General features: G+C 40.9%; 1 protein-coding gene across 2 annotated transcripts; it reads right to left on the bottom strand.

The window, feature by feature from the left end:
- Positions 1-132: 132 nt before the first annotated feature.
- LOC110738899 (protein DJ-1 homolog C-like) lies at positions 133-27,497 on the bottom strand. Of its 2 annotated transcripts, none has more exons than XM_021919369.1 (9): positions 26,841-27,497; positions 26,542-26,742; positions 26,160-26,309; positions 25,864-26,043; positions 2,640-2,708; positions 1,631-1,831; positions 1,071-1,208; positions 582-916; positions 133-498 (listed from the first exon to the last, which is right to left on the bottom strand). In XM_021919369.1, exons 1-8 carry the CDS (start codon positions 27,081-27,083, stop codon positions 704-706), a joined length of 1,395 nt encoding a protein of 464 aa, XP_021775061.1. In that variant the 5' UTR covers positions 27,084-27,497; the 3' UTR covers positions 133-498; positions 582-703. The 2 variants fall into 2 exon arrangements, with proteins under 2 accessions (XP_021775061.1, XP_021775052.1); XM_021919360.1 differs by having other exon boundaries at positions 574-916.

Below are 27,497 nucleotides of genomic sequence, written 5' to 3' on the forward strand. Positions count from 1 at the left end.
AAGCTTGCATTTTCAAGTTATGATAAATTGTACGGTAATTTTCAACCACATTCCTCTGAAGGAATGCTAACTTGGCATCTTCTTAATATTGCATTCAGTTAATTAACAATCTTTATTTCAGTCTTTAGCTATATTGAACGGAAACGGTGAAACATTGGTGATTTTGGAGAAAAATGTTTTTCCTGCGTTCACAAGTTAAAACAACACAGAAAATTCAATTGCTTTACATTCTATTCCAAGATAATTTTACCAAAATTACACGTACTAGTTTAAGTTAAATTATTGTAGTGACAATATCATCACTATAAGCAGCACTCAATTAACTAAAGCTTAACCAATGCAACCTCTTGCTTGCGAATGATTCCTATCAACACCTCAACCATAGCACTCTGACATCATGGAAAAATTGAATCAGGAGACAGCAAACTGGGTGCTGGTCTACCATCTAAAAATGGCAAACATCAGTTGAGGTCTTCAAAAGTTAATGCAGCCAAAGATCTGCATATATTACAAAGCAATTAGTCATTTTACGACCAACATCTTTTTCAATCAGTTGGTATCATGAAGAGTTACCTGACTACCTCAAACCTGTCAAGGGTAGGTATGCTTTTTCTGCTTTTCCAATGATTCGTGCATGATCTACCGAGCACTAAGCTCTGCCATGACCATAGGACAGAACTACAGTCTTGTCATTAGTTACTGGTTAGCTCCTTGGGTATTCAAAAACAAGACCTTCTGCTACACTTCTTGCCCTGGCATGTCCGAAAAGCTTGCTCACAATAGCAAGGGCAAAGTCAGTTGCAGTAATTAGTCCCTTGGACGTAATAAGCTTCCCATCAATCACTACCTTGGCACCATCAACCATCTCGATTTTTAGTTCATCTGATAAGGAGGGATGAGCAACTATTTTCTTATCCTATATTCACCATCATGAAATTGAGTCAAGTACCATCTCTTAGAGTAATACGAAGTAGTAAATAAATAAAACACCACCCTCTCTTTTCTCTTTTTCACCAATGCAGCAGACAGATGTAAAAGCACATACCAGATCAGAAAGAACTAGCACTTACCTTGAGCAGCCCTTGTTTATGCAGGAGTGTCAGAGAGGAGCATATAGCTCCATACATTCTGCCGGCAGATTTCTGTTCTTTAAGTAGCTTCTTAAGAACCTTTGACTTACTTAGCCTCTTAACCCCATTGAGGCCACCCTGTAAATTACGAAAACCATTATACGAAGTATTAGGTGGGTCAGAAATTCACGTAAAAAGATAAGACACTTGCAACCACCACACACACACCCAACACCCCCCCCCCCCAACACCCTGATACTATTTTCATTCAGTTTTCTTTTGCCGACTAATAATTTAGCAATTATGAGCACAATATTAAAACACCTGCATGCACTTGCCAATTGCCATGTCCAATTGTGCAACTTATGTCCCTGATATCGTATAGCTCTTTTATATTTTTGCCCACTATTCAGTCACACACACCTGCTATTGATATCAAACTCATTTTCTAACCACAAAACAAGCGTCTTAACAGAAATGAGCCATTACTTTGTTAAGTCTGAGAAATCCAAGACATGTAGTATTCTATTAGAGTTGAGAATAAAGGAAACAGTTCTCACCGGAAGAACAATCAAGTCATAAATGAACTCAGAAGCTACATCAATAAGCTTGTCTGCAATAATATTGGTTCCATGAGATGCCAGAATTTGCAGGGACTTTTCAACTGAAGCAACCACAACATTTACTTTTGCTCTTCTAAGAATGTCAACTATGGTCACAACCTCTGTTTCATCAGATCCATTTGCCACTGGAATGAGTACCTTTGTGGCATATGACAAATTAATCAGTGAAGGCATCTCCAGCAAAAAAAAAAAAAAAGATCAAATACAAGTGAATTCTGCTATGTAAAGGTTAAGACTACCAAAGGTGAAAGGCCATCAACAATTATAGAATATGAGCACTTTGTGAGTTTGTGTTATCAAGGACACCCGGTTTCTGCTTGATTATCAGGGTAATTATAGGTGAAGCACTTACAACCAAACTAAGGAAATGAAGAGAAAGAGTAAACTTCCCGTTTTTCAGTCCCTTAAAACAGTGCTGTGCCATTAGAAGATATGCATTGCTACAGAAGCATTGAGCTTAATGATAAGATTCATAATTGGCATTCAAAACAAATCTCATGTAATTGGTATAGAATGGCAGAAAATAACTGGACCAAGTATAACTAAGCTAGCATTTGACAAGAATAAAATAACAAAAAATAATTGAATCAGCACATGGTCATCAATTAACTATGGATTTCCCAAGACTCCCAACACCTATAGCAATTACCACTCCCTCTTTTTCGATGTGCTGGTCTTGGGAGATGGGAGTTGAGGACAGGGATCACCAAGTTCTGTACAATGTAACAGCGTGACACAACATTTTCAAAATTCCTAAAGGATTCAGTTCTGAGATCAGAAAATTACACATATAATTCATTCACTCTACAATCCTACAGAGGAATTCAAACAGCACTAACAATGGCGGATAGACAAGTGTATGCTACAGGAAATGAGAATGCAGATGGATATCAACAGAGTAAATTAGGGCCAAAACTAAACAATCACTAAAGATAAATTTGCTTACATGAGGAGGGTGATCAAGCAACCATTCCACTTCATTGAACTCTTTTCTAGGCTGATCTTCACTAAGTAGCTGAATAATGTGTCCAAAAATACAAGGATTAGTAGCTAGAACATTAATTTATGCAAGTAAGAATGTGGTTAGAGAATGCAAACAGATTAAAAAGATCAATTCTGGGCAAATTGATTAAAAAAAATGCAGTCTTATCTTCTAAAAGAAATTAAGGGTATCATTTTTAGAAGTAGACCACTTGAAAACACAATAAATCAAGAACATTTATGACAACAAATAATGATCATATATGGTTCCAAATGGCATTATATAACCGCGAGATATATCCTCTAGAATTTCAAGACTTTTCGACACCGGGCCCCAAAACCTCCAGAATTTCTCAAAAAGTGTGGATATTAGCCTTCAATTTTGGAATTTTTTGACTTTTTTTCGCCCAAAAATAAAAATTGCTAAAATGTTTACCATGGTCCCTTATACCCTCGGGGGGGTCCAATTGGGTGGGTGGAACCATCCAATTTGTCAATAAACGACCAATTTACCGAATTACAACTTGTACCGATTTCATTAATTCAAGCCTACCACGAACATTAATGACAACATATAATGATCATATATGGTTCCAAACGGCATTATATGACCCCGAGATGTATCCCATAACATCTCAAGCCTTTTAAACACCGGGCCCCAAAACTTCAAAAATTTGTCGAAAAACGTGGATATTAGCTTTCAATTTAGGAATTTTTTGACTTTTATTCGCCCGGAAATAAAAATTGCCGAAATATTTACCATGGTCCCTAATATCCTTCGGGAGTCCAATTGGATGGGTGGAACCATCCAATTTGCCTTTAAACGGCCTATTAACAGGTTTACAGTTTGCACCGATTTCTTTAAATCAAACCTACCACAAACATTTACCACAATATATAATGATCATTTATGGTTCCAAACGGCATTACATGACACCAAGTTGTATCTCTAAAATCTTATTTCTTTTCGACACCGGGACCCAAAACCTTCGAAATTTCTAAAAAAACATGGATATTAGCCTTCAATTTTGGAATTTTTTGACTTTTTTTCACACAAAAATAAAAATTTCCGAAATGTTTAACATGGCCCTAATACCCCCAGGTAGTCCAATTGGGTGGGTGGAACCATCCAATTTTCCTTTAAACAACCAGGTTTACAACTTGCACCGGTTTCATTAACTCAAGCCTACCACGAACATTTATTACAACAAATAATGATCATATATGGGTCCAAACGACATTATATGACCACGAGATGTATTCCATAGAATTTCAATACTTTTAAGACACCGGGCCCCGAATACTCCAAATTTCTCAAAAAACGTAGATAATAGCCTTCAATTTTTGAATTTTTTTGACTTTTTTTTTGCCCGAAAATAAAAATTGTCGAAATATTTACCATGGTCCCTCTGTGGAAGTCCAATTGGGTAGGTGAAACTAACCAATTTGCCTTTAAACGGCCAATTTCCCGATTTACAATTTGCATCGATTTCATTAATTCAAGCCTACCACGATCATCTATGACAACATATAATGATTATATATGGTTATAAACGGCATTATATGACGCCGAGATATATCCCCTAAAATCTCGAGTCTTTTTGTCAACAGGCCCCGATACCTCCAAAACTTCTCAAAAAGCGTGGATACTACACTTCAATTTTGGAATTTTTTAGACTTTTTTTTCGCCAGAAAATAAAAATTGACGAAGTGTTTTACATGGTCCCTAATACCCTTCGTGAGTCCAATTGGGTAGATGGAACCATCCAATTCGCCTTTAAACTACCTGTTTCGGGGTTTTCTGATGTCCTGCGGGAGAGTTACAATTCCGAAACTGGAACCGGACGCAACGGAGACTCCTGGTGGTGGGAGCTCCGCCTCCAACGGTCAAGTTAGTACTTGATTAAGGAGTAATTAATGCGGAAATTAAAGTGATTGGGTCTCTCTAGGTGAGAGTGTTTAATGTGAGTTTTTTAGCGTAATCAGCCTGTAACTCTGTAAATCATGTCATCTCCCTTAATGAGGATTAAGGGAGGTATTTATAACCTTGGGAAACGTGCACATCCTAGGTTTAGGTCAACCTAGGGCTGATTGGGCTTCCCTCGGAAGTTGGGCCTGGGTGGCCGGTTTCTCCATTAGGCATGGAGTATGCCACGTGTCATGACATAATAGGTCCAAGGTGGACGAATAAGCGTGTGCCACGTGGCAAGCCCTGACAGTTCCAACTGGGGGACACTTGGCAGGACCTGATTGGCCCACGTGGCGCATTCCGATTGGTGGGAGCAAAATCCCCTAATCATTTACCCCTCACAGGTGGCACGTGACTGGTCACGTGTTACCTGTGACAGGTGTCGCACTGTAACAGGCGACGGTCTGCTACAGGTGTCAGTCGGCGAAAGGCCGAGAGATTTTCCCGCCCAAATTTTGAATTCTGAAAGTGACCCTTCGCCTTCTCACTTCGCCTATATAAGGGAGTGTTGACTTCAGTCATTTTCACACTTGAGAACTTTGTGAGAGAACATTCGGACCCCTGAACTTGCTCTGACAATTTGGACCTTTTCTGCCTACCGCCTGTTCTGACAAGCCGACTGCAAAGGATTTTCAGAACTTCATCAATCGTCACTCGTTCAGGTAACTGTCGGTTCTCTTACTCTTAATTTTCTTTTTATTCTATTCTTTTTTGAAATGGCACCACGGAAGCACACGACACGACCTAGGTTAGTGATCAGCCGGTCACCGGGGACGGCTGAATCTAGGACTAGGAGTGCCGCCTGCCCTTTTCCGGACCCATCTTTGCCCTTTATACAAAGTCCGACTGTATCTGTGTCTATGCAGAGCATGATGGCCAGAACAAAAAAGACTGCCAGGATCTCAAACTCAGACGGCTCCTCCCACAGGGTGCCGATTAGTGAAACATCTGACCAGGCGCCAGATGTGGAGGTGAAACAAAGCGGCTTGGAAGCCGGCAGTTCTGAGGGAGGAGTCAAAGTGACCCCTTCCCATTTTTCAGTTGACAATTCTTCTTTCTCTCCTGCTCCTTTTAAAGGAGAGGAGGCGGGCCCCTCCGGGAGAGGGGAGGAGTCGTCCTCTTTGGACTCGTCAGAGGACGATTCCGAGTTTAGCTCTTCTGGCCATGCTTCTCTGGACACATAAGAGAAAAACAGTCGCCTGCAAGAGGCGAGGCTTTCTCACGCAGTTGAGAAAGGGGACGATTGGGCGGAGCCATCCGCCTCTTACCGAGAGCAAAATACCCCCTACTACTGCACGGTACCTCGAGGCCGGATCACAGCCATGCAAGAGAAAGTGGAGAGCTTTATCGCAAACAACACAATGGGCCCCGGCTTTTTAGTGTTCGTGCCGGATCCAGAAGACACAGTCGTCTGGCCGGCTGGTACCAGTTATGATAGCGCCTGCTTTGGTTGCTACGAGGCGGCCATCAAGACTGGGCTGCGCTTCCCATTACATCCGGCTGTTCAGCGGATCTTGGATGGGTATGAGTTGGGGTTATGGCAGTTAGCCCCGAACTCCTGGGTCAACGTACTCGGCTATGTGGCCGGGTGCGAACTGCACGGGGTGGAGCCGAGCTTCGAGGCTTTCGCCCACATGAACTATCTCAGCCGGACCCCTAAGGCAGGCGGTACCGGCTGGTATCAATTGAGGAGCCACAGGGGCTACCTCATGACGAGAGGTAAAGCAAACAAATGGAAGGACTGGCGGAGCACCTTCCTCATCATTGAGAGTTCAGACACAGGCTGAACAAGCGCTTCAACAGGTGGAACAGGAATCCGCCCCTTCTTGCAGGCGGCCGCAGCATGCCGCCTGTTTCCCCCAAGGCTAAGAAAGAGATCCTAGATAAAGGACTCTTCAAAGTAGAGTCGAAGGTGAACTCTACTTCAGGGGTACGAGAGCAAGTACCCCTGCACTGCGTCCCGAGCTTCAAATGGCTCTACGACGAGTACTTTTTGGCCGCCTGTGGCCTCAGCAGTCGGTGCTCAAGAGGTAGCCGGCCTGTCGAATACTCTGTTGTTTCATGCATTTCTTGTTATGACTGGTATTAACTTTGCTAATTGTTTTTGCAGCGGACGCCATGAGCAAAATTACCGCCTCCAAGACTGCGGCGGCCATGTTGCGGGCCTCCATCATGCAACAAGCTTCAACCGACTCCCCCAAGAAGGGGGCACCCTTGGTGGGCTTCGAACCTTTCACCCTCTTTTTGGAGTAGTGTTTATGCATATACTGACTCTTTTCTTCTTTTTTAGACGGGCGCTCCAAGAGCTTCTTCTTCCCAACAGCTGGACCCCAAGGCCCGGAGGACGACTGTTGCGAGCTCTCCTGGTTCTGCCAGGAAACATGCGGCGGCTGAGAAACAGCCGGCCACTTCTTCTAAAACTCCAGCTGGGCCGCCTAGAAGTATGAAGTTATCCTTGTAAATTTTAGACTTGCTCCCTTTTTTACTAGGTCTAATCCGTTTGTTTATGCTTGATGCAGCCGGCCCTCATGACTTGGTAGAGGTGGCCAAGTCTATGATCAGGGCCGTTCCTCCAGCTGAAAGGGAGGCGGTCAGGGGTGTCGGCACCCTTGACCTAGACGGGATTGCAGGGGTCCTTGCTGAGGTATACTTAGCATATTTTTTAGTATTTGAATTCCAGGACGCCTGTTTTCTTTTTTGTTGGGAAACTGACGCCTGTTCCCCTTTTTACTTAGGCCCTGCTCCGAGTGAACGGCCTTCGCAAGCCGCTTGACCGGAAAAACAAAGAGGTAAAGGCTGCAAAAGCTATGGCCGCCTCTGACTGTGATAAGGCAATGTTTCAAATTGCCCAAAATGAAGTTCTGACCATTGATATTCTTTATTATCAGGCACAGGCTACCGCCGCTATCCGGGCTCAGTTAGAGGCGGCCCAGAAGAGGAATGGCGAGCTGGAGGCGACCATCAACAATCTCAAGGCCGAGCTGAGACCTCTTCGCCTAAAGATGTACTCATACGAAGCCTTGGAGAAATCCTTGGCCAACGTAAAGGAACGCCTGGTAACCCAGGAGAAGAGTCTTAGTCAGGAGCTCTCGGAAAAGGCCGAGCAAGAAAAGAAAGAGCTGGTCCGGGAGATGATGGAAGACTCTGCTCAAATCCAGCGCATGACTTGGGGCCGCCTCTTCCCCAATGCCGACTTTGCCTCATGGGAAAAAACGTACCGCCAGTGTTCTAACACATATAATCAAGAGATCCTGGCGGCTGCTGAGGAAGAGGCGTTGGAGGAAGCGTTGGAGGAGGAGGAGCCGGTAGTGGCGCTTGTGCCGCTTGGGGGTAATGCATCAAAGAAGGATGCAGCTAAAGCCGAGTCCAGCAAGAAGAGTGCTGACCAGGCGGCAGCTACTAATATTGAAGATCTGCCCCCTTCTTAAGCTTTATGTCTTCTTTCTACGGCCTGCGTGCCGTTTGTTTTGTATTTACCCGGCCAGGGGGCCGGGGCTCTGAATATTTTGCCGGTCTTTGATGACCGGCTTCTTTTTAATGAATTTTTTGTCTTGCTTCAAATTTGTTCAAGTATTGAATATTCTGATATCCAATTGTACACTATACCGACTGTTTTATATGGCCGATAGTTGCAGACAGGTACGAATAGTTAGTCACGCCGCCTATGCCCTTGGACGACTGGTTGTCTGTTTCCAGGATAGACGATCAGTCGGCCATTTATCCAATCGGTATTCGAACAATTTTAAAGACTGGATCCCCTTTAGGCAGGCGGTCCTGTCATTTGTAAAATTTACCAAGTAGGAAAGTGGTTTGACCAAGTAAACATGATTGTTACCTAGTAGTAGTAGAGGTATCAAGCGGTTGGTACCGGTTGTTCCCCTTTATTCGCCAATGTTTGTTGGCTTTTAACTCAGGTTGTTAACCTAGCAGGAGTAGTGGTTGAGAGCCCCTGTTTGCTAAAAACAGGCGGACGACTCATACCTTTTAGGCTCCATACTAAGTTTGAGAGAGTGACTATGAGTTAACTTTGGAGTTACTCAGTCGCCGTCACTCCTGCTTGACTAGTAAAGGTACCGGGCGGCGGAGGCCGGCTGAACCTTTTGATTCGCCAATGTTTGTTGGCTATTAACTCAAGAGGTTACCTAGTAGGAATAGGGGTTTGAGTGCCCCTGTTTGCCAAAAAACAGGCGGTCTACTCAAACCTTTTAGGTTCCATACCAAGTTTGAGGGAGTGACTATGAGTTAACGTTGGTGTTACTCAGTCGCCGTCACTCTTGCTTGAGAAGTAGAGGTACCAGGCGGCGGAGGCCGGCTAGACCCCTTGATTCTCCAATGTTTGTTGGCTATTAACTCAAGAGGTTACCTAGTAGGAATAGGGGTTTGAGTGCCCTGTTTGCCAAAAAACAAGCGGTCTACTCAAACCTTTTAGGTTCCATACCAAGTTTGAGGGAGTGACTGTGAGTTAACGTTGGTGTTACTCAGTCGCCGTCACTCTTGCTTGAGAAGTAGAGGTACCAGGCGGCGGAGGCCGGCTAGACCCCTTGATTCGCCAATGTTTGTTGGCTATTAACTCAAGAGGTTACCTAGTAGGAATAGGGGTTTGAGTGCCCCTGTTTGCCAAAAAACAGGCGGTCTACTCAAACCTTTTAGGTTCCATACCAAGTTTGAGGGAGTGACTATGAGTTAACGTTGGTGTTACTCAGTCGCCGTCACTCTTGCTTGAGAAGTAGAGGTACCAGGCGGCGGGAGGCCGGCTAGACCCCTTGATTCGCCAATGTTTGTTGGCTATTAACTCAAGAGGTACCCCCTGCATTTATCCCAAGTAATACAGGCGGTCATCTGACTCAGATGTCAACTGCTACCACTGGTTTGGTTAGTGATAGAGTTATCCTTGTCTCAAAAACGGCTACGTGGTTGCCCTTGGGGGCAGTCGTATAGGTGCCGTGTAATTAGTTTATAGAGCAATGTTCCACCCAAAAGGGAGCTGCTCTCTGCGACGAATTTCATCCGGAGGGATGCCGCCGGACGCCTGCTATGATGTTGGGACAGGTCGTATTAGTCTTGAAGATTTGATCAGTTGGCTTGGCGCCTGGTCTGATCATTCGGCCTGTGGCCTTGGTTAGTTCTTGGTGAACGTAGGTGCTAAGTAAGAGGAGGGTAGCCGCCTGTTTAGGCACAGGGTCGGCCAGACCCTAATCTTTTTTAGCTAAGTATAAGGGGGGTGGCTGTGTGTTTGGAACCAGTCGGCCCTCTTCTATGGAGAGTAGCCGACTATATGTCCAGACGGCATGCCCCTATGGTGATAGAGTAAAATACTCAATGTAGAGTAGCCGACTGTAAAGGTACAGGCGACATGCCCCTCTGAAGATAGAGTGAAATACTCAATGGAGAGTAGCCGACTGTAAAGGTACAGACGGCATGCCCCTCTGAAGATAGAGTAAAATACTCAATGGAGAGTAGCCGACTGTAAAGGTACAGATGGCATGCCCCTCTAGTAAGAATAAAAATTAAACATGGAGAGTAACCGACTGTTTGTTAGTAGGCGTGCCCCTCTTAGTACAAAATTGAATATTAAGTACGCAAACTTTTATTAAGTAGCCCTTGACTATTTACATCTTTCTAAAGAAATATGATCATCCGGCAGGGTACCGTTTGTCAGAGTCCTGATTGGATCCATCCAGGTTGAGCTTCCGTCTAGGATGCCTTTCTCTTCTTGCCGCCTGCTTCTTGAACAGGCGCACTCTCCTTGACATTGTCAAGGTCTATTTTTCCACCACTCGACCCAGTGGCCATAACAGTGAGCTTGACATCCGAGAATCTCCCCTTAGGGACCCGACTGTTCCATTATCCCTCTCAAACTTGAGCAACATAAGAGATGGGATTATAACAGCCTTGGAATTATTCAGGGTTGGTCGTCCCAGAATCATGTTGTAGGCCGAGAGTTCTTGTACTACCAGGAACCGGACTACCATGTGTCGTCCTTCCCCTTTTTCGCCCAGGCGGATGGGTAAATCCACTCGTCCCACTGGGTGGACGACTCCTCCTCCAAACCCTACTAAAGGGTGGGAGGCCGGATGTATGCAATCAGTCTGATATTTTAGTTTCGACAGACATTTGCTACTGATGAGATCTGAGGAGCTCCCGGTATCTATGAGGATTCGGCCAACTCTCTGGATGGCCACTTTACATTCAATAACGATAGGGTCGTCATGCGGCCCTCTTACCCCTCCTAGATCTTCTTCAGTGATGACAATCTCAGGAAATGAATATTTGGAGGGTCGTTCTTGGTGAACGGAATTTACATCTAACCGCCTGATATTGTCTTTGTTGCCCCTAATAGTGGGGCCGCCTCCTGAGAAGCCGCCTGCAATGGTGTAGACGACTGCATCATCTGTATCGGAGCTGTCGACCTTTTGATTCTTTTTAGCCGACTGCTTTTTCGAGGAAGTGTTCCCCGTAGATTTCTTGACATAAGTGTCAAGATCACCTTGTTCAGCCAGGCGGTCCAGATACCGCATGAGACTGATGCAATCATTGGTGTGATGACCAACATCTTCATGATAAGCACAGAATTTATCTTGGTTCCGGTTGTTTGCAGAACCCTTTATGGGGACCGGCTTCTCAATTGAGATCCGTCCCTTGATTTCTTTTAGGATAAACTGGTTATCCTTGTTAAACGCACACTTTGGGGAGTATGGTTTGAATTCTTTTTTCTTTTTCTGGGCCGGCTGTTTAGAGGAATCAGCCGCCCAGACCTCTTTTCTCTTCTCGTCTTTGTTGGACGACTGTTTCTGTCGTCCTTCTCTTTTGTCGGACCTTTTCCCGTCCGACTGTTTTACCATACTACAAAGATCAGTCGCCTGTATATAGGCTTCCGCTTCAATCAAGGCCTCTTGAAGAGTCGTCACCCTCTTTCGGACCAAATCAAATTTGAAGGTCGACCCGTCTTTGAGACCTCTGAAAAAGTCAGTATAGGCTACCTCATCCGGTAACCCTTGAATCTGTATTCTCATCAGGTTAAACCGCCTGATGTAAGAACGAAGCCCCTCCTTCTCGCCCTGCTGAATTGTTCCTAAATCAAGGGTCGTCTTCTTTGCAGGGATGTTCATGGCGAAGTTGGAGGTGAATAAGTAAGCAAGCGTCCTGAAGCTATTTACACAACCAGTCGGCAGGTTGCCGAACCATTGTTGTGCAATTCCTTTGAGAGTCGCTGGGAAACACTTGCACCAAGTGGGATCATCCAACCCTTGAAGGTACATCAGGTTGGTGAATGCCATCAGATGGTCTTCTGGGTTAGTAGTGCCGTCATAGGCGCCTACTAATACATTTTTCACTTTGGCCGGCTGAGCGGCTTCAGTAATTTCTTTGGAGAAGGCCGACGACTGTTCACCAAGTCTAAGCAACCGAAGCTGCCAGTCCATAGGTTGGACATTTTTTGCTGCATGACCACCAAACGGAGGTGGCTGTAAAAAATACTGTTGTTGCGGTACAAACGGTAAGTTTGGTACCGCCTGGTCGCTATGAAAGCCGGACTGACGGGAGGTGCCGCCTGACTGACTCTCACGATACGACTGAGTATTCCTCATTGAGGTATTTCGCAGACTGTCTTGGAAGTTTGAAGTAGAGGCCGACTCTGACAATCGGTCACTCTTCTTCTGCTCTAGCAGTAGCCGAGCGTCTGAGTATGATTTCCTCGACCCGTCCGCCTGAATATGACGAACAGGTTTCCTATTTCCTGGAGTAGGAAAACTGTATTTTGTGAAATCAAGGGCAGGTGGCTCCCGCTTCCTAGATTTAGGATGAGGAGTCGCCTCTCGCCCTTGAACTGGCTTCCTCTTCTGTGAAGAAGAGGGTTTCTTAGCCGACTGCTCCTTGTCCAGAGCAGGCGGCTTCTTGTTGATCAACTCTTGAATTTCTCCCTTGAAGTCCCTCATGAAGGTCATGAGTTCGTTCCTTGTAATGGGAGCAGATCCATCAGTCGGCTGCTGCCGAACAGGCGGTGCGCCTGCTGGCTCGCTTCCTGTTTGAAGATGTTCTCGTTCCCTTCTTTCGGTATGACGGGTACGTCGGGCCCTTAGGGTCCCGTCTGAAGCTGTGTGAGCTTCAACTTCAAATTCATTCTCAGTATCGTGGTCCGACTGAACTTGAGGGTCGTCTAGGGGACGCCTCTCTTCAGGAGTCGGTACAGACTTGGATGCCATCTCAGAAGTACTCTCCCCACAGACGGCGCCAAATGTTTCGGGGTTTTCTGATGTCCTGCGGGAGAGTTACAATTCCGAAACTGGAACCGGACGCCTGTACCTGCAAAACAACGGAGACTCCTGGTGGTGGGAGCTCCGCCTCCAACGGTCAAGTTAGTACTTGATTAAGGAGTAATTAATGCGGAAATTAAAGTGATTGGGTCTCTCTAGGTGAGAGTGTTTAATGTGAGTTTTTTAGCGTAATCAGCCTGTAACTCTGTAAATCATGTCATCTCCCTTAATGAGGATTAAGGGAGGTATTTATAACCTTGGGAAACGTGCCCATCCTAGGTTTAGGTCAACCTAGGGCTGATTGGGCTTCCCTCGGAAGTTGGGCCTGGGTGGCCGGTTTCTCCATTAGGCATGGAGTATGCCACGTGTTATGACATAATAGGTCCAAGGTGGACGAATAAGCGTGTGCCACGTGGCAAGCCCTGACAGTTCCAACTGGGGGACACTTGGCAGGACCTGATTGGCCCACGTGGCGCATTCCGATTGGTGGGAGCGAAATCCCCTAATCACTACCAATTTACCGATTTACAACTTCCACCGATTTCATTAACTCAAGCCTACCACGAACAATTATGACAAAAAATAATGATCATGTATGGTTCCAAACGGCATTATATTACCCCGAGATATATCTCTTAGAATTTCAAGACTTTTCGACACCGGGCCTCGAAACCTCCAAAATTTCGACACCGGGCCTTCAATTTTGGAATTTTTTGACTTCTTTTCGCCCAAAAATAAAAATTGCCGAGATATTTACCATGGTCCTTTATACCCTCTTGGGGTCCAATTGGGTGGGTGGAACCATCCAATTTGTCATTAAACGACCAATTTACCGAATTACAACTTGCACCGATTTCATTAATTCAAGCCTACCACGAACATTAATGACAACATATAATGATCATATATGGTTCCAAACGGCATTGTATGACCCCAAGATGTATCCCCTAACATCTCAAGCCTTTTAAACACCGGGCCCCGTAACTTCAAAAATTTGTCAAAAAGCGTGGATATTAGCTTTCAATTTAGGAATTTTTTGACTTTTATTCGCGCAGAAATAAAAATTGCCAAAATATATACCATGGTCCATAATATCCTTCAGGAGTCCAATTGGATGGGTGGAACCATCCAATTTGCCTTTAAACGGCCTATTAACCGGTTTACACCTTGCGCCGATTTCTTTAAATCAAACCTACCACGAACATTTATGACAATATATAATGATCATTTATGGTTCCAAACGGCATTATATGACACCAAGATGTATCTCTAAAATCTTATTTCTTTTAGACACCGGGACCCAAAACCTTCGAAATTTCTAAAAAAGCATGGATATTAGCCTTCAATTTTGGAATTTTTTGAATTTTTTTCGCACGGAAATCAAAATTTCCGAAATGTTCAACATGGCCCTAATACCCCCAGGGAGTCCAATTGGGTGGGTGGAAACATCCAATTTTCCTTTAAACGACCAATCTACTGGTTTACAACTTCCACCGGTTTCATTAACTCAAGCCTACCACGAACATTTATTACAACAAATAATGATCATATATGGGTCCAAACGACATTATATGACCACGAGATGTATTCAATAGAATTTCAATACTTTTAGACACCGGCCCCGAGTACTCCAAAATTTCTCAAAAACCGTATAGCCTTCAATTTTTGAATTTTTTTTACTTTTTTTCGCCCGAAAATAAAAATTGTTGAAATGTTTACCATGGTCCCTAATACCCTCCGGGAGTCCAATTGGGTAGGTGGAACCGACCAATTTGCCTTTAAACGGCCAATTTACAACTTGCATCGAATTCATTAATTGAAGCCTACCATGAACATTTATGACAACATATAATGATTATATATGGTTCTAAACGGCATTATATGACCCCGAGATCTATCCCCTAAAATCTCGAGTCTTTTCGTCATCAGGCCCCTGAAACCTCCAAAATTTCTCTAAAAGCGTATTGACTTCAATTTTGGAATTTTTTTGACTTTTTTTCGCATGGAAATAAAAATTGACGAAGTATTTACCATGGTCCCTAATACCCTCCGAGAGTCCACTTGGATGGATGGAACCATCCAATTTGCCTTTAAACTACCAATTTACCGATTTACAACTTCCACCGATTTCATTAACTCAAGCCTACCACGAACAATTATGACAACAAATAATGATCATATATGGTTCCAAACGGCATTATATTACCCCAAGATATTTCTCTTAGAATTTCAAGACTTTTCGACACCGGGCCCCGGAACCTCAAAAATTTCTCAAAAAGTGTGGATATTAGCCTACACTTTTTGAATTTTTTGACTTTTTTTTGCCCAAAAATAAAAATTGTCAAATTGTTTACCATGGTCCCTAATACCCTCCGGTAGTCCAATTGGGTAGATGAAACCATCCAGTTTGCCTTTAAACGACCAACTTACCGATATAGAACTTGCCCCTCTTTCATTAATTTAAGCCTACTACGAATATTTATGACAACAAATAATGATCATATATGGTTCCAAACGACATTATATGACCCTTAGATGTATTCCCTAGAATCTCAAGGATTTTCGATACCGGGTCCTGAAACCTCCAAAATTTCTCAAAAAGCGTGGATATTAGCCTTTATTTTTGGAATTTTTAAGACTTTTTTCGCCCGAAAATAATTATTGCCGAAATGTGTACCATGGTCCCTAATACCCTTTGAGAGTCCAATTGGATGGGTGGAACCATCCAATTTGCCTTTAAACGGCCTATTTACCCGTTTATAACTTGGACCGATTTCATTAAGTCAAACCTACCACGAACATTTATGACAACATATTATGATCATATATGGTTTCATGATCCCTAATACCGTCAGGGTAGGGGTGAAAGTAATACGGATTAAATCCGCAAACCGAACCGAATTAGGAATTCGGATTGGATTTTTAACATTTCGGTTTGGATTGGTTTAGGATTTTAAAAAAATATGGATTGCGGATCGGTTTCAGTTTTGGGATTTAGCAAACCGAAAAACAAAATTTGAAACCAAAATTCTAATAAGCCTAATTACCCAGCCCATTTTCCCTTCATATATAAGCCTCTAGAAAGCCTAACTCCTTTTCCCTTTCTCACTCAATTGTGTATTGCGGCAACCCCAAGTCCAATTTTCCCTTTCACCTCATTCTTTGTCTTCTACGACCACCCACAAGACTTGATCTCAAGCGCTCCTTTACTAAGCACAGTCGCACGCTCATCCACTAAGCATCGTCGCTGCCGCTATCACTTTAAGTCTTCTCCAACGGTCACCGCTATCGATTTAATTATCAGACTTCAATTTAGTTTTTTAAATTTAGAATTTGGGGTGCTGGTGTATGTTAGACTATATGGAAAATCAGGTGGGGGTGGATTTTCATATTATATATTGATTTTGCTTGAATTTTAATTAAATTTCCCAAATTATGTTCATTTTCTTTGTAATATGATAATTGCTTTTTGTTTTGCTTTAATTAATTTGATTATATTATATATTTGCTACTTTGCTTGAAATTCCTTAAAGAAGTTCGGTTTAGTTTGGATTCGATTTCCAAAACCGAATTAATTTGGTTTGGATTGGATTAGACTGAATCCAAATTCGGTTTAGATTCGGCTTAAAAAATGTAAAACCGAATTAATTCAGTTTGGATTCGGTTTGGTGAAAAATCCAAACCACAAACCGAACTTTCATCCCTACGTCCGGAAGTCCCATTGGGTGCATGAAACCATCCAATTTGCCTTAAACAGCCAATTTACCGGTTTAAACTTGCACCGATTTTATTAACTCAAGTCTACCACGAACATTTATGACAACAAATAATGATCTAATATGGTTCCAAACGGCATTATATGACCACGAGATATATCCCCTAGAATTTCAAGACTTTTCTACACTGGGCCCCGAAACCTCCACAATTTTTCAAAAAACGTGGATATTAGCCTTCGATTTTGGAATTTTTCGACTTTTTTTCGCCTAGAAATAAAAATTGCCGAAATGTTTACCATGTTCCCTAATACATTCCGGGAGTCCAATTGGGTGTGTGGAACCATCCAATTTGCTGTTAAACGGCAAATTTACATATTTACAACTTGTACCGATTTCATTAATTCAAGCCTACCACGAACATTTATGACAACAACTAATGATCATATATGGTTCCAAACGGCAATATATGACCCCGCGATGTATCCCATAGAATTTCAAGACTTTTCGACACCGGGCCCAGAAACCTCCAAAATTTCTCAAAATGAGTGGATTAGCCTTCAATTTTGGAATTTTTTTACTTTTTTTTTGCCGGAAATAAAAATTGCCGAAATGTTTACCATGGTCCTTAATACCCTACAGGAGTCCAATTGGGTGTGTGGAACCATCTAATTTGTTGTTAAACGGCCAATTTACCGATTTACAATTTGCATCGATTTACCAGTTTACAACAGCCAATTTAATTAACTTGCACCGAACCCAACATGAACCAAAATTGACCAAAACCCGTTTTAACCTGTCAAAACCCGAATTTAACCTGACTTGCTACTAACTTGACCTGAATTCAGCCCGATCCGTTCCTAACCCGACCCGAATTTAACCCAACCCGAAATCAAGCCGACTTGTTATTGACCATATTCAACCCGACTTATTATTGAACCGACCCGAATTTTACCAGACTTTACCTGACCCAAAAATTCAACCCGGTCTGTTAATTAACACGACTTGTTATTGACCCTACCTAAATTCAACCCAAATTGTTCCTGAACCGATTTCAAATCACCTTAAATGCAATTTAGACCACCTTATTATTGTTGATCAAAGCATTTTGTCTAAGGAGACCAAGTCGGTCCAGGCCGGCAAAAGAAAGGAGCATCATCCTCAAATTTATGAATTAAATATAGTATATATTTGTTGTATGGTCAAAGGAGATAATTATATTCCTAAATTATAGACTATAGTTCTCTAGTATATTGTGATATATATTATAGTCAAAGGAAATAATTAGCTTGATAAAGATGATAATTATCTATTTATAGTTAGTTGAACTCGAATATAACCTGACTTGGAAATGACCTGACGTGATTGTAACCTACAAATTATTGACTTGAACATAACCCGACTTGAATTCGAGAATGACCTGACTCGGAAATGACCCAACCTGATTATAACCCGCAAATTATTGACCTGAACCAAACCCGACGTGAACCCGAGAATGACCCGACTTAAAAATGACCCGACCTGATTATAATCTGCAAATTATTGACTTGAACTAAACCCGACTCAAACCCGAGAATGACCTGACTCTAACCCGAGAATAACCCTAACCCGTTTTAACCCGTGAAAATCCGAATCAAACCCCACTCGACCTGAATGTAACTTGACCTAAACTCGACCCAAACCCGATAAGAAGTATGACCGGACGTGATCTGACTCAAGCATGACCCAACCCAAACCCGAACCGCATAGGTTATGGAATTAATCCAAATTGACCCGAGCCGAGTTGACCCGACCCACTCTTACCCGACCCAAACCCGACCCGTTTACCCGAATTGACAGCTCTAATGGGAGGCACCCCGAACAATTTCCTTTTCAGGTCCAAAAAAATTGAAAATTGTCCAAATTTGTAGGTTATAATACACGCTTTCGAGCTAATTTTGGAAAAAAAATTCAAAAATAAAGTGAATGCGTGAGGTGCCCCAAGGATCATATACGTTTTTAAACCATAAAAAGCATATCAATTAGTTTATAAAGTACCGAGAATGAGTTCGTTCACTTTGGCTATTTTGGAAATGTTGCATTATTAGTAGTGAAAAGCTACTAGAGATTGTTCTAATAATAACCAACTCGGCATCCCAGTGTCCTATTAAGATCTATGAAGTCCATCTTCATTGGTATTGTTGATTATTCCCAAATTCTTGACTTGAAAATTCCATTATGATGTTGAAATTTTATAACATTATACTATTACATTATATTGTGGGGTAATTGTTACTCACCCTCATTATATAATTAGTTTGTTCACATCACGTCAATCAATCAATCAATCATTCAATATGTGTATATAGACAGTGGCGGACTTGGGCTTAGACCTGGTGGGTCAAGTGACTCACCAGGCCCAAAAAAAAAATTTTAAGTTATTTAAAAAAAAAAAAATCAGTTACAGGAGACTTCAAGGCTTTCAAGCCCTAGCCTCTTCGTGCTCTGGCTTCTCCTTCTCCGCCTAATCGCCTCCATTCTTCTCTTCGTGAATCGTGACTTCTCCTTCTCCGCCTAATCGCCTCCATTCTTCTCTTCGTGAATCGTGAGTCGTGACTTCGCCTTCTCCGCCTAATCGCCTCCATTGTTAATCGCCTCATCTCCATTCTTCTGACTTCTGTTCGTGACTTCGCGTGACTTCGCCTCTTCGCTCATCTCCATTCTTCTCTTCGTGACTTCGCCTCTTCGCTTCGCCAGGCAGCCACCGTTCTCTTCGCCTAATCGCCTGGTAGTCGGACGTCGGTGACTCGGTGGTCGTGACTCGTGGACTCCGTCCTCTTCGTGAAATCACTACTCGAAACGTCGGTGCTAGTAAGTTGATTTCTAATTTTTATTTTTAATTTCTAATCTTCAAATTAATTCAGTCTAATTTGTTAATTTTATTAAACTTTGGTTTAAACTTTGGTAATTTGGTTGATTTGTTATTTTACTGTTGGGCGTTGGCTGTGCTGCTGATTGCTGAATGCTGAATTGGCGAATTGCTTAAAGTCGAGTGATCTACTTACTCCTATTTTGAATATCTTTCAGTGGCTTAGCTGCTTTTATTCTTTCCTATTCATTATGCTGTCTTTTATTGCATCGGCCCGTTCATAATCGAGCTATTAAAGACTATTGATCTTTGTTATTGTTGTAACAACTGATTTGCTAAGCTGGATGATGAAATGTGGTTGTCTGATGTGGTTATTGCTGTGATTACACTCCTGCAGTCCTGCTCCTGTGATCAGGAGAAACCCTGTTGCCTGTTTCTATCTACAATCTACTTGCTCATATTTGTATTTTATGCTTTGAGGATGTCACTGCAGAACTCAGTGGGTATCATCTTATCAAATGATCATAAATTATCAATTTATCAGCCTTCTTGGTTAGATCTTGCTATTATCTGGTATCCACATTTTTGTACGAGATTTCTCTTATTCGAGCCAATTTAAGCTGCCATAAATCATGCTATTCATTTTAGAGATAAAGGGGAAGAGAGTTTAATGTTTACTATCTAGATTCCCCAACCAATTTAGCTTCAGGATAGCTAGAATATCACTGGTAATATGTTTGTGGATGGTGACCTTAAGTATGTAGGTTTTTAAGTAAAGTCTTGATTCATGTTTGCACTTTTTACATCATATTTTATCATATATACTGTAAATTGGTCTTTTCTCAGAACAGTTATTACAGCTATCCACAAACCTTAGAGTTAACTTTTTTGTCTTGTGTTGCTCAACTGGAAGTTTTGTTTTGCTAGGCATTGAAGCAAGAGGTTTTATCTTTGGTCCCCCTATTGCCTTGGCTATCGGAGCAAAGTTTGTGCCATTGAGAAAGCCAAGAAAGTTGCCCGGTACTTACTCCCAAGCAAGGTAGGTAATCAACTAATCATCAATTGATTTTTTTTGTGAAATCTGTTTTGTGTAATTGTGTTTTGTGTAATTGTGTTTTGTGTAATTGAAATCTCTTGAACTTATTAGTTATTACTTATGTGAAATCTATTTTGTGTAATTGTGTTTTGTGTAATTGTGTTTTGTGTAATTGAAATCTCTTAAACTTATTAGTTATTACTTATGTGAAATCTGTTTTGTGTAATTGTGTTTTGTGTAATATGTTTATGTGATTATGTCATTATGTGAAATTGCTTGATTTAGACCATTTAGTTGAGTATTTATTCAAATAATTTTTCTGGGGAATATTGCTTGATTTAGTTCAATATTTATTCAAATTTCAGAATGAAGAGAAAACATACTCCAAATGAAATGCAAAACATTACTAGCTTCTTTGCTAAAAAAAATCCTACTCCAACTTCTCTTCCACATCCAACACAAAATGAACAAACTATAACTCCACCTCAACAAAGTGAGCAACTTTCATCTCCATCTCATTATTCAACTCAAAATTCCCCTCAAAATGAACAAGGCCAATGTTCTCCTAATGCCCCAATCTTTGGAGAAAGATTAAGTGAACATGAATTTGCTAATCTTCCACAAGATCCAGGAAAGAGGAGAAAAATGAGTCAATTTCATAAAGATGATAGAGATTTAGTGAGAAGAATTTACATTCAAAGAAAGCCTTGTTAGCCCAAAGACTTTATATTTCCTCAAACTTCTATTTTTGGCAAAAATCGTCGCTTTTGTGCTAAGTGGTTTGATACTTGGACTTGGCTTGAGTATAGTGTGGAAAAGGATGCTGCCTATTGTTTCCCTTGTTATCTATTCAAGGATGAAAATGCCTTTGGAGGTGATGCTTTTGTTAGTGATGGTTTCAAATCATGGAATCGATCGGATTTAATAAGAAAACATGTCGGTAAACACTTGAGTGCACATAATAATGCTGTTTTAGCTATGGATTTGTTCAAGAAACAAAATTCAAGCATCACACAAGCCTTAACAAAACAAACCGCTGAGAGTACAAATGCATATAGGACGCGACTTGAAGCTTCAATTGAATCTATCCAATGGCTTTTACTCCAAGGGTTGCCTTTCCGTGGTCATGATGAAAAAGAAAGTTCCTTAAGAAGAGGTAACTTTCTTTCACTTTTATCCCTTATTTCCAAAGGTAATCCTGAATATTCTAAAGTTGTTTTCAAAAATGCTCCTAGTAATTGTCAACTTACTTCTCCTAAAGTCCAAAAAGATATCATAAATGCATGTGCAAAAGAGACCACTAAAGCAATGCTTGAAGATATTGATGGTGGTTTATTTTCTATCCTTGCTGATGAGTCCGCTGATGTTTCTGACAAGGAACAATTGGCTCTTTGTTTGAGATATGTTAATAGAAAGGGAGAAGTGTGTGAGCGTTTACTTGGTATTGTGCATGTAGTAAACACTGCTTCTTTGACTCTCAAAACTGCTATTGAATCCTTATTAATGGAGCATTCTTTGTCTTTCTCTCAAGTACGGGGTCAGGGTTATGATGGGGCAAGTAATATGCAAGGTTCTATTAATGGCCTTAGGACTCTTATAGAGAATGAGTGTAAAGAAGCTTATTTTGTCCACTGCTTTGCTCACCAACTTCAATTAACTCAAGTTGCACTTGCTAAAAAGAATTCAGATTGTGCTTGGTTATTTGTTGATGTACTTGCACCTCTCTTGAATTTTGTGGGGGGTTCACCAAAAAGGAAAGAGTTTCTTCGTGAAAATCAAGCTCAAAGAGTGGTGGATGCATTGTCTCTAGGTGAACTTGAAACGGGTTCAGGTTTAAATCAAGAACGTGGATTAGGTAGACCTTGTGATACTCGTTGGGGATCTCACTTCAAGACAATCTTGAATGTACTTGATTTATTCCCTGTAATCCTTGGTTCTCTTGAGGATATTGCAAAAGTATCTGATACAATAGATTCTAATAGAGCTCAAACACTTACAAATCTTCTGATGTCCTTTGATTTTGTGTTCGTGGCACACTTGATGGTTAGTATATTTGCGATAACAAATGCTTTGAATGTGGCCTTACAAAAGCACGATCAAGACATTGTGAATGCAATGGCCATGGTTAATGTAACCAAGACTAATTTGCAAAAAATGAGAGATGAAGGATGGGATTCTCATATGGAAAAGGTAATTTCTTTTATTGGTGACTATGACATTGCAGTTCCAGATATGGAGGCTAAATATGTTGTTCCCGGGAGGAGGTTGTTTAGAGGTAAATGCCCACAAGTGTCCAATCTACATCATTTTCGAGTTGAAGTTTTTTTTGGTGTCATTGATCTTCAATTGCAAGAACTTGAAAATCGATTTCCCGAAATAACTAAAGAACTACTTGTGTGTATGTCTTGTTTGAGTCCTGTGGATCGTTTTTCTAAGTTTGATAAGGAAAAATTGATTAAGCTTGCAAAATTCTATCCTAATGAATTTCCAAGTTCAGAATTGATAGTCTTTGGTCATACACTTGATAGTTACATTTGTTCTGTTAGAGGAGATGAAAGGTTTTGGAATTTGAAGGGTCTTAGTGATCTTTCAATCAAATTGGTTGAAACGGGATTGTCTGAAACTCATGATAGGGTCTATTTACTTTTGAAATTGGTGTTGCTTCTTCCTGTCGCAACGGCAAGTGTGGAAAGAGTATTTTCTGGCATGAAGCAAGTGAAAGACAAACTACGAAATAGCTTGGGAGATCAAATGTTGAATGATTGTTTAATTACTTATTTGGAGAATGATTTGTTTTTGAATGTTAGCATGGAAGATATCATGAATCGATATCAAAACATGAAAACTCGTCGAGAACTATTTTAATAAGTTTGCATTACTATTTAGTTGTCTTTTGTAGTATTATATGAACATTTGGTTGTATTTTGTACTGTTTGAATATTTGGATGTATTTTTTAGTACTATTATTTGGTTGTTTGGTAAAAAAAAATTTTTTACATATTTGATTATCGATTGTGACTCACCAGTCGGAAAATCCTGGGTCCGCCACTGTATATAGATAGTAATAGCATACAAATAGTTAATTATCTTATTCCCTCATCACTTATAATACAAACAACCCCAACCACCCAATTCCCTATCCCAAATAACCCCCAAACCTTAAAAAAAGATGTGCTAAACGGACCTTTTGAGATCAGGGTCATATAATATTAGTTGGAACCATGTACGATCGTTGGTCGGTCATATAAATTCTTGTGGTGGCTTGAGTTAATGAAAGGGGCACATGTTGTAAATGGGTAAATTGGCATTATAAAGGCAAAGTGGACATTTCTAGTCACCTAAATGAACTCCCAAACTGTCATCCAAAAAATTGAAAATTGTCCAAATTTGAAGGTTAAAATCCAAGCTTTCGAGCTAATTTGAAAAAAAATTCAAAAATAAAGTGAATGTGTGAGGTGCCCCCCGGGATCATGTACGTTGGTTTTAAACCATAAGAAGCATATCAATTAGTTTATAAAGTACCGAGAATGGTTCACTTCGGCTATTTTGGAAATATGTTGCATTATAGGTAATGATAAGCTACAAGAGATGGTTCTAATAATAACCAACTCGGCATCCCAGGGTCCTATTAAGATCTATGAAGTCCATCTTCATTGGTATTGTTGATTATTCCCAAATTCTTGACTTGAAAATTCCATTGTGATGTTGAAATTTTATAACATTATACTATTACATTATATTGTGCGGTAATTGTTACTCACCCTCATTACATAATTAGTTTGTTCACATCACATCAAACAATCAATCATTCAATATGTGTACATAAATAGTAATAGCATACAAATAGTTAATTACCTTATTCTCTCATCACTAATATTACACACAACCCCAACCACCCGATTCCCCGTCCCAAATAACCCTTAAACCTTAAAAAAAGATGTGTTAAACGGGCCGTTTGTGATCGGGGTTTGGAACCATGTATGATCGTTGGTCGGTCATATAAATTTCTTGTGGTTGCTTGAGTTAATGAAAGGGGCATAAGTTAAAAATGGGTAAATTGGCATTATAAAGGCAAAGTGGACATTTCTAGCCACCTAAATGAACTCCCAAAGTGTCTTGAGACCTATGGGAAGCACCCCGACCTGTTTCCTTTCCGTGTCCAAAAAATTAATCCACGCTTTCGAGCTAATTTTGAAAAAAATTAAAGTGAATGCGTGAGGTGCCCCCCAGGATCACATAAGTTGGTTTGAAACCATAAGAAGCTTATTAATTAATTTATAAAGTCCCGAGAATGAGTTGTTCACTTTGGCTATTTTAGAAATATGTTACATTATTGGTAGTGAAAAGCTACAAGAGATGGTTCTAATAATAACAAACTCGGCATCCTAGGGTCCTATTATAATCTATGAAGTCCATCTTCATTGGAGTTGTTGATTATTCCCAAATTCGTTACTTGAAAATTCCATTGTGATGTTGAAATATTGTAATATTATACTATTACATTATATTGTGGGGTGTTTGTTTCTCACCCTTGATACATACTCCCTCTATCCCTAATTGTTTGCTCCACTTTCCTTTTTAAGGTGTCCCTAAAAGATTGCCCCATACTACTTTTGGCATGTTTTTCCACTTGCACTCTCTTTATCTCTCTCCTCATTGATATTTGTGTCAACCCATGTGCACCAATTTTTGCCCAAAGCCTTAATAAAGTAGATTTATGGTTTGGGGCAAACAATAAGGGACAGAGGGAGTAATTAGTTTGTTCACATCACATCAATCAATCAATCATTCAATATGTGTATATAGATAGTAATAACATACAAATAGTTAATTACCTTGTTCCCTCATCACTAATAATACATACAAACAACTCCAACCACCCAATTTCCGAACCCCTAAACCTAAAAAAAAAAAAAAAACGCTAAACGGGCTGTTTGGGTTCTACTAAAGTATCAACCCCCCCCCCCAACCCAACTATTCCTAACCTTTTCCCTGCTACTGTGATCTTTTCCCTCAACTTGCCTTGTTTTTCTTATAATCGCGTTCAAACCCATTATTGTGTTAGTTTACATATTTTAGTCATGGAAATTTATGAGAAATGAGTTGATAATACATCATCATTTATACTTCAAATTTGGTTTTCATGCATCATCTTGCATAATTGCAAAGTATCAAATTCCCTCTTCATATGCTTACTGTCTCCTACTCCTTATTAACTCTGCATTCCTTAAATAACGCATCATATGCATGGATAAAATCAATAGACAGGTTCTGTCATAAACTCCCAAGAAAAGTAAAAAGAAAAAAGAAAATGAGAATATCAAAGATGATACAGAATTTCCTTAAATCAAACAAATGCCAACAAGCTTACCAGCAAACCTTTGACTTCCTGAGCTGCAGACTCGCCAAACAATTGTTCTACCAATGCCAGGGAAAATTCAAAAGTAGTTCCAGGGCCACGACTAGTTGTAAGCTCTCCGGATACTTGGATATTGGATTTGACAGCCCAAAAGGAAGAAAGCTTGCCCATGAAAGCAGGGTGACAAGTGATCTTGTAGTGAAAGGTAATGAAAAATTAATCAGCTACTTTAATTTGATATGAGAAACTAGGTGTGCTTCAAAGAAAATCAGAAAGACCTACAAGAAATACCAGTATGCAAAATATACCCGCTTTCTTCTTAGTAGTCCCCATGGTTGGAGGGCAACAGCTGGAGCAGCACATATAGCACCATACAACCTTTTTGCCTCAGCATGTTTGCTAGTAATATCGCGCAGAACTTCACAATCTCTCAACCGAGCAGAACCAGGCATACCTCCCTGCATATATGTCAGTAAACTCTGTAAGACACGGATTTTGTAGAACCAAAAGGAGGTGTATGCAAAACTTAGCTAAAATAAGGACATCCAAACACTAGAAATTTTCTAATATACACTCGCCATTCAAAGTATTGCAACTACATATCACTGATTATTCTATTGAAGATAAAATTAAGATACATTCAACTCACAGCCACACATAATGAAACAAAGAAAGTGCAAAAGAACTAACCGGTAAGGCGATCAGATCAAATATCTCATTAGTGCAAGAATTGATAGAGGTATCAGCAACAAGCTTCACACCACCAGACGCCTCGACCTCAAGCTGTGGTTCAACAGAGGCCACAGTCACACAAGCACCAGCTTGGCGCAAAACTTGCACCATTATCACAGCTTCCATTTCTTCTGTTCCATACCCAATTGGGATCAAAACCTGTCAACACAATAACATTAAGCACTTATAAGGACACAAAAAACAACTCATTTATCCTTGTTCCAAATAACACCAGAATTCATAATACAAAGCAAAACCTTTTTAGGAGAGACAGTATCATGTATAGTTGGTATGCCTGTTTCTACTGCTTCAATTGCAGCAGCTGCAGCTGTTGGACTTCTTTTCAAAGTGGGTACGCCACCGCGAAATGGCACAGAAAAGGAGGATGAGAGTGAAGGTAGGAAACTAACTGAACAAACCATGGAAATGGGGTGAAAGTTGAGGTATGGCCTATGAAAGCAACATGTTTTTGAAGCCAATACCGATGATAAACACTCCATTAGTATTCTACTTCCACTCAGCCCCACCTATCTTCTTGCTTTTTTCACCCCAAAAAGAGTAAACTTGCAAGAAATAGCAGAATCAAAACTCAGATGTACGATGTTGGTTACAGAGCATACTTAGCTAGAAATGTCAGTCAAGCATTTCATCGAACACATGGTGGGCAATTTTCGAAAACTTACTATACACTAAATTTGGTTAAAGTAAATCTGAAATTTATAGATGGGTGTTTATCTTCATCATCTCATGTACATGAAGGGATAATTCGAGCTCGATTAGCACTCTAAAGAGTGAAGGGGTTGGCGTTCTACGAAGTTGTTCAAGTGATTGTGAAGTGAAGTGTTGGCTATTCCATTATCCATAGTATAGTATTGATATTTGTAAACAATTGCTCACTACGGAGTAATTAGCAT

This window comes from Chenopodium quinoa, unplaced genomic scaffold (genome assembly GCF_001683475.1).
Source record: "Chenopodium quinoa cultivar QQ74 unplaced genomic scaffold, ASM168347v1, whole genome shotgun sequence".
Taxonomy (NCBI): domain Eukaryota; kingdom Viridiplantae; phylum Streptophyta; class Magnoliopsida; order Caryophyllales; family Amaranthaceae; genus Chenopodium; species Chenopodium quinoa.